This window comes from Lipophrys pholis (assembly GCF_963383615.2).
Source record: "Lipophrys pholis genome assembly, chromosome: 1".
In the NCBI taxonomy this organism is placed as follows: Eukaryota; Metazoa; Chordata; class Actinopteri; order Blenniiformes; family Blenniidae; genus Lipophrys; species Lipophrys pholis.
Genome location: NC_137635.1, coordinates 1,562,575 through 1,576,101, shown reverse-complemented (window position 1 = coordinate 1,576,101; position 13,527 = coordinate 1,562,575). Strand labels below are relative to the sequence as shown.

The 13,527-nt window shown below is 41.3% G+C and overlaps 1 protein-coding gene across 4 annotated transcripts in view; it reads left to right on the top strand.

The window, feature by feature from the left end:
- vti1a (vesicle transport through interaction with t-SNAREs 1A) overlaps positions 1-12,477 on the top strand; it is a 79,670-nt gene extending 67,193 nt beyond the window's left edge. For 2 of the 4 annotated variants that reach the window (XM_080488305.1, XM_080488303.1), the window contains 2 exons: positions 8,165-8,235; positions 12,405-12,477. In XM_080488305.1, the coding sequence (XP_080344431.1) occupies positions 8,165-8,235; positions 12,405-12,470 (137 nt within the window). In that variant the 3' untranslated portion in view covers positions 12,471-12,477. Of the gene's footprint in view, positions 1-8,164; positions 9,700-12,404 lie in introns of those variants that run through there. The other 2 variants (XM_080488304.1, XM_080488302.1) reach the window with 1 other exon arrangement.
- Positions 12,478-13,527: the final 1,050 nt, after the last annotated feature.

Here is a 13,527-nt window from a genome sequence, read left to right as displayed (position 1 = left end):
TGCTTCCAACTGTCAGATCCTGTCAGAGCATCCACTTCTAATGGCCCACGTCTTCCATTCAGGCTAATGTTTGATGCCTCACTTTCATGCCTCCCTTCTTCTCCATTGCTAAATTGCCGCCGACAGTCCCACGTCCCCACAGATTGTTTGTTTGGTTTTCAGGCACGCTTGTTTTTACATATCACTGACGTAACGAGGATTCATTTAGTAAGCTGTTAATATGGGAGAAGGGAGGGTGCGGTTCATTGCTCTCTTATATTCAAATAGAATGTGATCATGAGTCAGGTAGCAATCTGTTGTAGCACAGAGTCTGCCTAAGAACATGCAGCACCACGGAGAACCTCCAAAGCGATGCCAAATCTTTTGTGAAAGTACCGATTTTTCATGTCTAAATCACTTGACGGGGAACAGCTGGGCAGTCGGACTGCAGACGGCGTCACATCCTCATCAGTTTGAACAGGAGTGGTGATCAAGCGTTGATCAAGACAGTCGAGAAGCTCCTTTGTGTGTACTTCACTCAGTGTTTGTATCAGTTCTACAGGCGGGTTGGGTGGGCGAATCCAACAAAGCACATTTAACAAGTTATTTTATTCATTTAGCAACAAAAACGTATTATCAGTAGGTGTTGAAAAGTGCTAAATACACTCTGCAGAAGAATAGAGGCAGGCTCCCAACAGGCCCTGTCAAAACATGCAAATGAGCTTGACGCCAAGTCCGATTTTGACAAACATAATTAAGGTGTTCCAATTCAGGACTTGTTAATAAAGAACACTCCAGGCCTCCCCCAGGTCTTCACTAATCATAAACCCTTAAAGCTTTTGTTGTGTGCGTGTATGTATGTGTGTGTGCGGAGGGATTTTGCGCGTTGGAGTGTGTATTTCTCCCCCATCTCCCGTTTTATTGGATAATGAACTGTTGTAGAGTGTTAGATCTCCTTTTGCAGTGTTTCACTGAGTTTGAGGAGATAGGCAGGCAGGAGCTGCCCGAGGTGTGGTGTTGTACAGATAATTAAAAGGCAAGAAATTTGTGTTTCGCTCTTTGATCTGCCTGTCAACTTTCTGATTAGAGACGTAAAAGCCTTTAATCAACAGTAATGTGATGATTAGCGCTCCTAAACAGTTGAAAACGAAGCAGAGAGAACGTCAAGCCCCCCCTCCCCGCCTCCACAGATCTCTCCTTCAGTCCGTCTCCAACGAACTGGCAAACTTTTTTCCCTCCGTCATTTCCACTAAGGACTAACTGAGATGATATTTTTGATTAGGAGCAAATGCTCTACATGCACTACTGCTTAGTCTTGGCATTTTCTTATTGCAACCAGAATCTTCTCAGTGTGTTTGGCTTCTTAAGATAAACGAAGGAACTCAACTTTGACCCGGAGCTTGAATATGGTCAAAATGGTATTTCAGTGCTTATAGGCTGGTGCGTGATCATTTATACAGCTACTCAGCTAATATTAAAATCTGATTATTTAATTTGGTGCACTTAAAGTTTGGAAATTCTGTTTAGGTTGACTAATTAAATGAACTTTAATGTACTAGTGGTTTTTTTTAGTTGTTGTTGTTTTTTTAAATTTATGTGCTATTTATTTTTTTACATTTCATTTGTAGTGTGGCCTGCTCAATTGTGTGCCACAAATGTCAGTACTATGAATAATGCATACACAAATTAGTTCATTCAGATACAAGTTTTAATTCTACACTTCATACATTTTTTACAATTTTCACCAAGTTTAATCAACACATAAAAAAGTAATTTCCCTGCGCTGGAAATGGAATTAATAAGTCAGCTGTGTTTGAGCTTCACAATTGACCAGTCGCGCTGTGAGTGGTTGCGGAAGAGGTGTACGGGTTGACCAGCCGTCTGTAGAAATTCCCAGTATTTTTAATTGAAGCCCTCAGAAAGCCTTGCTCCTGCCTTCACATTGTTGCATGTGGGGCAATCACAGCAAGCGCCCAAGTCCATTAGTTTTCATTTGGATGGTTCAGTGAGACTGGTTGATTAAGTCCAGGCAAATTGCTTGTTGGAACCCTCATTCTCCACTCACTCCTCCTGCTTCTCAGCCCTTTGCCACCAGCAGGGTTGTCGTTCAGGTTAATTTAATCTGGTTTGTTAGAAATTCTAACACAATAGCTTTGTGGCTGCGGAGATGCCTCGGCATAGCAGATTGTGCCGTAGTTTATTATCGCCACGGCTTTGCATATGAATGCTTAACTGCATTGTTAATTGGACTTACAGTAAACATTCCGATTTCATTGTTACCAACCCATGGAAGGCAATGTAATGTGTGACTGAGCGTGTCAAAGTTTCTCCAGCTGTATCCACAGGGACATGTAGGTATGAGTAATTTCATAAATGTAAAACAAGCTGTTCCTCTGCGAGCATCATCAATTCTCATTGAATGTAGGTGAAGGGGACTTTTCCTCTTAAAAAAAAAAAAAAATGTAAATCTGACGATCTGAGGATTTGACTTTGAGGATGAGGTGAGGGGAAAGGGGAGGGGGAGTTCAAATAGGAAAAAATGTAGCTTTCAGTTCTCTCCGCCCTGGTTCAGCTTTAAACAAATGGTTCTATTACCAGCTGCTCTCCTACAGGCCTGGTCATTTATACCCATTAAACCTGCGTCTTATCACCCATAAGACGGCCTTACGTCTCTCCATCCACCAATTGTCTATAATCAGCCATTTAAAACAGCAGCGGAAATTTCTTTTGTGCCTTGCTTCGGTCTGACGGATAGGCAAACGAGCTCGGAGGAGGAGGGACGGGGGAGTAGAGAGGGATATTTTCTGTGGAATGATGAATAAGCCAAGTTGAGTGGCTGACTAACAGAGATCTGTCTTAATCAGAAGTGATTTGTCAGAACAGGAGCTCTGCGGGGTCAGGGCGCAGGCAATGAATAAAACAGAGCCTGGCAGAATGAAGAAAGGCCCTAGAAATCCACCCTGACTGCCCACCACCACTCAAACGTATGCAAGGGGAAGGGCCGATGCATGGGCTCAGACGGGGTAGACGGAAAATGGCTCAACTTCACCCCACCAAGCATATTTCCTGTTTTTGGGCTTTGTAAGTGCTTAATCTCTCGCATGGAGAAAAAAAACCCAAACTCCATGCGTTCCCTGCTCTGTGAGTTCATTATCCAAACACTTCACCTGGATATACAGCGCGCTGTCACAAGGAAAACCTGGTTAAACACAAAATGCCAAACTTCTGCTCATCTTGCGCTCGAAATGTCTTTCAAGATTCTTTTTAGAACCCTTTATTGTCCTTACTGTGATATAACCGTTCCTGATTAACATTCCATGCATTTTTTTTCAAATTAATCTAAGTAATCTGATACCATCACTAAGCCCCAAGATCCCCCCCCCCCCCCCCCCGCCCCGCACCTCTTTATTTTGAGCTATCGCTCAGTGCGAAGGTGCTAGCCTCATGGCCTGTGGGCTCAGCATTACAAATACATCCCATTGTGGGTACAACTTTGATGGGGGTGATGAAAGCGTGTCACCAGGCAGTTGTAGACTTGAAAAGTCCTTAAAAAAAGCTTCTCTGGAAGTGTACAAAGACGGGTAACTTTATTCACCTGGGAGTCACAGGCTTATAAGCTCTGTGTGTGTGTGTGTGTATGTGCATTCATGCGTGTGTGTGCGCGTGTGTGTGTGTGTGTGTTATAAAGAGTTTGAGACAGAAACTAAGAGCCAAAAAATAAAAATAAATGTATGGTCTAACATTTATCAGGCTCCTCCTCACTTCCCCACAGCCCTCCCATGGGTTTCCATACCCCGTTTGTTGGAGTGTGTGGCTTGTGTCCAGGCATAAGTGTGTGTGGTAACCTTCAAAAAGTGGTCTCAACTGCTTAATGAAAAGGAGCTGTGCTGGGCCTCAGAGCACACCGCTGTCAGGTCTTGTACCCTTTTGGCTCCAGGGGCAGAAGGAGCGAGGCAAAAAAATGCAACAAAGAGAGAGAGACAGAGACCCTCAGACGGTCTGTAACTGCTAAAAAAAAAAAAGGAAAAACAGCTCGTGTAAAATAGATGATGCTTCCAATTAAATGTGTCCATGCACTGGAGAAAGTTGAAGGCCATAGAGGGTTGAATGTTTGCTGCCACACTTGTTTGTCAGTCTTATAGTTTTGCTGCAAAATGGAGACACTTTGTGAAATTCACATTTTATAGCTGTAAATGTGACTTTTGAATAAATGGTGGAGTTTTCTTTACGGCACAATACAAAGGGTGCACTTAAATACTTATTTGCTGGATTATTTTGTTGTCAATAGCTGTAAAATGACAAAAATAAATGTGCTAGATGGCATCATCAAGTAGCCCATATTGCAGAACCAGTATATTCAGCTCACCAGTACATTAAAAATAAGAGGTAGAGACAAATATTGTGGCCGGTTTTTACAAATTCACTCTCATTAATTTCCATCTGCAGATCTAAGATTTTCTCTGAGTCTGTGCCCTTTTTCATAATAAAATATGCACTCTGCTGGTTGACATCCATGTTTGTATTGCAGTGTATTGTTTGATGTTTTCACTTGGTCATAAAGTCCAGACTGCTTAATGACTCCATAATCCATAATTGCAAGGAGGAAAAAAAAAACCCGTTATATGTTCTTCAACCTTTTTACATTTTCTCGCTTTTATTTCATCTGCAAGTTTCTACCAGCCTGAAATAAAAAATCCTCCTAATTATTAAAACATGTGAAAATAACAAACAGAGAAAATGTCCGCTTCCTTTGCCCTTCAACATTTCTCCTTTTTATAACCTTGTATGTGATTTTTTTTTTTTCCTTGTCTAGTTAACAAATAACTTTGCTTATTAAAGTGGGATGAAATACAGCTGGTCTCTGTTGTGTCAATAGCCTGTCCTTGGATTTTAAAGGAAAACGTTCATATAACAGAAATGATTTCTTCTCAATCTAATGGCAGCCTTCAGATTTTCTATACTAATTCTTCTCTGCAATCACATTTAGAGAACGAGTCAAACTAAGGCTCTCGTGCTGATGTAAATGTAATGTAATGGAATAATGGGCTTGTTAAATGGACCTTTGGGGATGAGGATCTTTAACAAGAAAGTCAGAGCAAGGCCTCTGGGCCTGGCTTATTTTAATTGTTAATAGCTGTTTAAACAGGAGCGGAATATTTTAAACACTAACGGGCAACAAGTCAGGGGCATTAACAGCAAATTATGTCTCCTCTTTTTCGATGGTACATCTTTAATTGTTGAGAGCTTCTTTTTTTTTTAATTTATCACATTAAATCAGGTTCTGGATTTGACTTAATGTTGGAATTTTAACCATCCATTTGAGTCATTCTAATGTGGAGTTGGGAGCTTATGTAATGTTAAATAAGGACCGGTTAGCTGTATTCATTTCCACATTAGTTAACCGTTTTAAGCCGCGCCTAAGTCTGTTTTCTGACGATGACGAGATACATTCCCTATTTGCAAGGCTTCATCTCTTTATTGGGCAAGTGGTCATCATAAGTAATTCCCACATTTCTTCTCATTCGAATTCTGGAATCAAGGTTCTACGACATCGCGGTTCTCGAGCTCTTGACTCTTTCTAGACTGATTCTAGAATTTTTTTTTTTATGCATTCTAGGCTTCAGAAATGAGCTGTTATGGCATCAATGCTGGAGTTTTATGTTACACACATGTTCCTCTACCAATAAATAAAAATAAATAAATAAGCCACACAGATGGAGTAGTGTGTTGTTTTAGGAACAGTCCATTTGTCTTTCACTTAATCTGTTGGTGTTTTTTAAATCAATATTTTGTACCATTTGTTGCCCAACAAGCTTTTTTCCTCCCCAGTGGCTAATGAAGATGTCCAGAATGCACTCATCAGCGGGATTAACTAAGATGAATGCCAACGTAGATTTGTACCAAGGTGTCATTACTCCGGGGGAAGATGTATGACTGGATAATAAACAGCCTTCTCTCCTTTGGGACATGTTGTGTACACACCTCTAATGGCTCAGCTAAAGACAATGATGTCTGGCGGACTGGGGAGAGACCACTCTCTTTATTATCTTCACAAGTGATTATGAAACCTTTATAGTCAGCCAGCTCAAAAGACTCTTTCATTATTCACTTTGTTTTTTCTTGTTGTGATTCTTGCTACTGTAATCGCATTGTGACGTCGTTTCTGCTCGAGTAAACAAGCCCTTTTCTGTAAAGCACTTGGAGAGGTCTCCCTCTTGAGCATGGCCCCGCATTGTAGCTTCTTCCTGGCGAGGCTAAAAAATGGATGTCGTTTGAATGATCTAGAAACACACATTTTCTTATTTTTCTGCCACAGTTCTTATATTTGTCAAGGACGGCCATTCAGGAGTGGTGAGTGTGTCCTGTCCCTTGGTATAGAAAACATATAGTGGTGAATCTTTGTGGAGCAATACTAAAAAAAAAACAAAAAAAAAACGCTGGATTTATATCACCCTTCAAATCAATAGAAATCTGAATCCACAGTTGCTTTCTTTTGTATCCATTGAAAAGGGTGTTTATTAAGTTATTTTTCTTCCTTTTTCAAAATGTTTATAATGCTCTACAGTTGAAGCCATAGCTAAAAGAGAGAAAAAAGTACTTTAGGATTGTAGTACTGTGTAGTGGCTGGTCAGGACTCAGGAATTAAATGTCCTTACAGGTCTTTTCATCCACGACCCCATCAATCTTTTCAGAAGCTGCAAAGCTTTCCAATAATGCACTTGCCATCAAAAAAAGAAGGAAAAAGAAACAACAGTAGTGCCGTCGTAGTGCTTGTCACACTCATTTATTACAGAAAAAGACACAGTCCTGACAGAGATGGATAGATGTGCTTATTTGTCTCTTTAACAAAAGCTTTCCGCTTCAACTCCCTTCCTGTTTATTCCTTGTTCTTCTCCAATCGGTACTGCGGAGGGCTTGTATTTTTATGGTTATTAATACCTGCGCTCAGTCTTTTAATCTGCCCTATTTGTCACATGTGACTGTCTGACTGCACTGTTTAATCTGGGTATCCTTCAATCTGTCTCGTCACAGATTAGAAATTAATGAAGGCGGGAAGAGACGCGTTTGCGTCACTTTCAGTGTAGAGGGGGTAAAACGGATGGGATGAATGCGAGACGAACATCGTTCATTTGACAGTGCTCTCTCTTTTCTTTTCTTTTTTTCTACTTCTCCCTGATCCCCATTCTCCATCTCTATATCTTTCTCTCTATTTCCCTCTCTCTCTTCTCTTGTTTAGCTGCCAGATGTAGCCCATTTTCGCGCTGCTCCCCCCCCAAACAGGCGCTCAGCACGTGGGCCCTTTGGTGTGCGGCACCTGTGTAGTGTAATACAGTCAGCAACTGTGTTGTTTATTCCGGATTTGTTTGGTGCGCTTGAAAGCCTTTCTTTGATCCATGCAAAGATTCTTCACTTTTTTTCCCCTTTTCCCTGATTCATCCTCTGCCTCCCTCATTTTTTAAACACTAATGCTGTAGCAGTGTGGTTACATTGATGGCAGCAGTGGGTTTTTGGTGGCGGCGGGAGGGAGCAACTTATTTGTTTTTTTTTGTTTTTTTTCTTCCACATTTCCTTTCTTTTGTTTTAATTCCCAACCCAAGGGACAGGAAAATGACAGTGACCACTGACAAGCTTGTCAGGTGCCTTGTTGGGGAGGGTTTGCTTTTTTTTAACTGTGCGTTAATGTGTTTACATCTAAAGCTGACAAGAAGCATTTGAAAAAAAAAAAAAAAAGACCTGTATTAATGAATATTGCATTGACTGAGTGGACCCCACTGGCAGGCTCGGTGTAGGGGTATTGTCATCTAGGACTTCACGTCTATTTGTTTCAGCTTTGGAAGCTTTAACACTTCCCCACTAAAGTAAAATATTCTGTTGTCTGCTTGCTTGACATCCCTCCAGACAGCCATTTCTCTGTGTACAAAATACTACACACATGCATGCTGTTTCTATTTAAAAATTACAGGAAGGTCCATGCTGAGAAAGATCACATTATTTCTACTTTACTCAAGACAGACATTTTGACGATTTATATCTCTCTGGTCTGATTTGTCCAATTGGGAGTGAATATCATTGGGAACTTATTCATTATTCTGCAGACATTCCGACAAAATGAGCACGACATTTTATTGCGGTACTTTTCATTTGTTTTTAACACATCCCTAAGCAATGTCGTCTTCTCTTACAGAGCAAGTGGGACAAGAGATTCTCTCCAACCTGCACACCGACCGTGAGAAGATCCAGAGAGCCAGGGAGAGGGTGAGCACACACACCTGCCACCTGCAAAATGCTCACGCATCCATTCTAACAAGTGTTAGTGAAACCTTGAGCTGCTCCAGCTGGTAAGCAACATTTACCACGTGCCGCGTGGTTTGTCATGTAAACACTCACAGGTATGGCTCACACACACTCCTGGACATACTTGCACTTGTGTCGGCGGAGCTTTACAGACAGGTTATCTCATGAGCCATACCGTTAAATATGAATGTGTTGCTTTTAATTACAGACAAAATGTTAAGTATAATCTGCTTACTTGTTTCCTGCTTCAAGGGCTACGTTCCTTCCTCTGACTTGAAAGGAGAAACACTTTTCCACGTAGCATCCTTCCTCACCCGCCCTCTTTTACATCTCAGCACCTTCCTCCGGTTTCACTCTCTCACTTTTCCTCTGAGAGTGCCCCCAAGCCTTAGTGTTGCCCCTCCTAACATGCAGTTCGGCCAAACAGACAGGTAGGCAGAGACAGAAAAGACCAAACACAGGAAGGGGGCCCAGCCCTTTTGGCCCTCTCAACGCAGAATGCTTAAAGATCACAACATGGCAGCGGGCCTCGTGCAGGCGATTTCAAAGGAAATCAAACATCTCCTTTCAAAACGGCCCATAGTGTCTACTGAGACTACCTGCTCTCTCTTTCTTTTGCACTCTCTCTCTCTCTCCCTTCTTCCCATGAGTCTTCTCTGCTGAGCCCCCCACCTTCACCACCACATGTACACAAATGTAAACGCACACAGTGAGGGTTTATAAGGCTGTTTGTGGGGCAACAATAAAGTAAACCCAGATGTAAAGACACCAGATGCAGCTCTGGTTAGCAGCTCTTTTACATTAAGGAGATGGCATGTGAAATTGAATAAATACAGCTGTGGACACGCACACACAAACACAAACCCCTATGCTCAGCAGGAGGTGTGGCCTTTTATTTTGCTTTTAAGATACAAATAGAAGTCAATGGACGGTCTCAACATCAGGTCAGAGCAGTTTGCCCCTGAACTCAAAACCACCTGAGTGCTTCAAGTATTTATTTGGTAATCTGAGGCGTAACAAGGCAACTTTATTTTATACAGTGCATTTCTACATTTCAGCAACAAGGCAATTCGAAGTGAAGATACTTGGACCGTAATAGAAACGGCAAAAGATTAAACAAAAATAACATAGAAACATTTATAGAAATGTTTAATTCAGTACAAAGTTAAAAATATAAACAATTGAAGCAATATTTCTCGCATAAAAGGCAAACATAAGATTAGATATGATTTCGCCCAACTCCACTGTAGCTAAAGCAGTTAACAGGCTGGTGTTTCACATCTACAAATCAATCATTTAAATGTTTGTAATTATGAATTTACATGTTGAAATTCCTCATATTGAAAAGCTAAATAATCCATACGTGTACAGATTATGTTTTTCTTCCAACATATTGTTATATTTCCTTCATTTTCATAAACATTTAAAAAAAACAAAAAAAAACATGTTTCTTTCAAATGACAAATTTGCTCTTTTCATGGTTAATGCTGAACTTTTCCCCAAATGCCCTGGATCAAAGGGATTTAGGTCAGATGTAAAAGTTTTTTTTCTCCAATTTTTTCCAATTGAATTGAATCATAATACATGCGTATTTCAATCCTGGGAAATAGCTGCATGTGTTTTGGGAGATTGCTTTTAGATGTACATGAAAAAATAAGTTGTGACAAACACGGTCCTTTACTTTAATCTTTGTAAGCAACCACGGCTAAATTTAGGTACTCGACTGCAGTATTTGACTTGGTTTCCATTCCAGGTTAAGGAGAAAGGCATAGGATTTGGTGAGAGGCTGAGGAAAGAGGAAGGGCAGACAGAAAAGAAGGAATGATTCAGAGAGAGATGTATTTTGGGAGAAAGTATGAAGTGTCTGGGGGACAGATCTGTGGGCAGAGGCAGACATCAGGCAACTGCTGGACTTGTTGTCTTTGCCAGAGGGTCCAAACCCCAGGTCCCCCACCTCCTACCCTGTATCACATTTATCCTTGGCTCTGGCAGCCTGCATCGCACCAGCCCGGCCTGCCAGAGGGGAGGAAAGAAAGATGGAAGAAGAGGAAGAAAGTAGCTGTGAAGGAGGGGTGGAAAGAGAGGACGACTGCAAGATGAGCCAGATCCAAGATGAAAAAGAGTGCTGCCGCAGTCATTGTCAAGGAAAGACCATCTTTAAAGGAAAAGATGTGAAAGTGAGGAATTAAAAACAAAAAAGGACACAATATAATACACTGATGACATCATACTGAGTGAGAGTGACTTCATTAGGAAAGCAGTTATTATTTCAGAGAAAGATAAAGATGAATGACTCCCGGCTGACTACAGAGAGAAGCTCTCTGCAATAACTATTCCCCGTCCCCCCCCCCCCCCCCCCCCCCCCCCCCCCCCCCATCATCCTGCAGAAATACCACTACAGGTAGACGTTAGTGGCAGCTCACTCAGTGCAGTGTCAGCAATTTTTCTCCCCACTTTTCAGACTCAACTCTTGTTGGCAACATCTCTGCCAATTCCCTTCTCCCTGTGAAGGTCCTCATGTGTGATAAGAAATTGGAATAAAAACATCCCAGTGACCCCCTCAGAGGCAAAAGAAGGTAGAGACAGAAATGAGAGAAAATAGGGGTTGGAAAAGAAAAAAAAAAATATCCAAAGCAATTAGTTCTCAATAGCCATGATCATTATTTCAAGGGTGCCTTCAAGGACTCGTCATGCTTGCTGGGTATGTCAAAGTAAAGGCGCGCTCACTCTTCTCCCTGGACCTTTCTGTGTGCTCTGCAGCAAGATGAGCTGCCGTGAGGGCCACCCCAGTGACATGTCCTCCTCAATGCAAGTGTGCCATTGACTAGTTCTTCACAGTTACTGAGATTTTCTGCCACCGCAGCCACTCACTGTGCTGCTGATTTATTATAGATTTTGGGATGAAACGATATGAAGCGAACATCGATTCTATGTGCAGTGGATCTGTTTATGATTTGTTAAATCAGCAACTTTTGAAGGAGTCTTAGTAGTGATGAGTCTCTAGACAGGTAAAAGCTTCCGTTCAAAGGATTTCTGATTCAGCATTGTGGCTTTGGAGGAAAATATCAGAAGAAATGTTCTTTACCCCTTGACAAGATGACCACTTTTAAATGGCTTGGACTTTCTTTTAAGTGTTCATAGGTATTCTTTCTTACTCCATAAACAGTTTTACACTGCAAATCAGCAAAGGATTTGCTGTTACCAAATCTAGACCCCTTAGCACAGGAAGGCACTACCTTTAACACCTTTGCAGAAGCAAATACATTCATTTGGATAGTACTCATACTTACAATATCTCGTCTCGCACACATCGTAATGTTCTCTCTGAAACATACAAAAACCTGTGAAGAAGTCAGTAGATGTACCTTTGAATTCAAAGACCTACCTGATTGAGATCATTTTTCAGCTAATAAAAGAACTATAAACCCACTATGGCGCCACAAAAACAATCTTTTATTTTACTTTCTGTAGAGTCCATGCAGTTGTACATTGTATGACTCTTAGTTCTTCTCGACATTACATCTTTTCTTCTTTTTTTTCTCACAGTCTGTGTACAGTACATACTGTTGATATGGTTGAGTGTAACAATAAGAAATAGTGCCGAGGCACCCCTTATTGAAGTGATAGGTGGTTGGGTTCCTCTAGCAGAGTCTTGTGCACAATATGTTGTATTTTATTGTTCTCTTGTACTGTATTCCACTGTATTACTACGTTGATTGTATGTTTTATATGACTCTTGTCAAAAAGCTTATTGTTCGTCTCAAGGGGCTATCTGTTGACAAAAAAATTCTAAGATTTTATCATTAACACAAACCTGTGGTCAATCCTAACATAGAAGAAGCACATTTTAAATAGTGAAATACATGTATTATTATTTTTTTCAGTTGTTACCTGCTTATATATGATGGTGTGTTTATTTTAGTTTGTCGCTGACCTTGGCATGTAACATGGAAATCACATTTCTTCCTCACATTTATACACCCTGTTGGTCATAATTGCTCTCTATATATTCAGATAGGTATTTTCCACAAAGCTTTTCTTAGTTCATTCATAGACTGTGTTTAGTGGTTGTTTGATCCTCATGAAATCTCAATTGTGTCTTTAACCGTTTTTTTTCCACCCCCCCCCAGCTGAGAGAAACAGACGCCAACCTGGGCAAGAGTTCTCGCATCCTTACCGGCATGCTGAGAAGGTAAGAGGCAGGTAGGGACACTGCTTATGCACCTCTTTGAATGCTGTAACAGTGTTGTGCTTGTGGATGAATGGAGAAAGAAGACGCACACTTCAAAGTGGAGACCTTTTTCATAACTTGTGATTTCTACTAAAAAAAATGCCACTGAATCTCTTTGCGTGTTGTTAAGACTTATGTTGTGAATTGTTTTAATTGTTATACATGCACATACATGCACTAAAAATTAAGTTTAACTGAAGAAACACCATAAAGTGCTTCTCTCAACATACTGGAGTGTTTGTGCACTGACTGAATAGACTGCGGAGAGTGTAGTCCACTAAGGCGTCTTGTAGGAAAAAAGAAGACACGTCCACACTGTACATGTCTCCATTCTTTTCTTCTCTTTGCCTTTGTTTTCCAGAAAATGCACTTACAGCTCATATCCAACTTGCCGTCTTTGTCTTTGCCTTGCTGGTTCAGGCACAATGCAGCCCCCCAACAATCACACAAACACAAGCATTCAAACGCAAAGATTTCAATAGGCCTTGTATTATCCTACACACACACACACACACACACACACACACACACACACACACACACACACACACACACACACAACCCGTAATGTCTTGTCACATCTCCATTTCATAAAGTGCCTGTGTGCTTACCCGTGAACCGTGACGCCACGGTTTTGTTTCTTGCTTCCACTTGGTTGTTTTTTTTTTTTTTTTTTTCTTCCCCTCCGTGTCGCCCGCTGTGGATTTTGATTAAGAGTAATATGTAAATGACACAGACTAAATGTAAAATCCCAGGGCAGGAAGGAAGTGCCAATTGAAATAGATGCTTCAGTGCCCATAGACAATTTGGAGGGCGGCTCACAGGGCGGCCGGCGGATACTAGAGAGGGAAGGCCTGAGAGGGGCTGGGACGCCGACTGTAACCAATATTTCTGCATATGTCTCCATTTTGTCAAGTCTGATTATGGGAAGAGGAGGAGGGAGGAGGTTTGAGTGGGAGGGTTGTGTATGTGTGTGTGTTTGGGGGGGGGGGGGGGGGTGAACTCGCCTGGTATGTCACCCA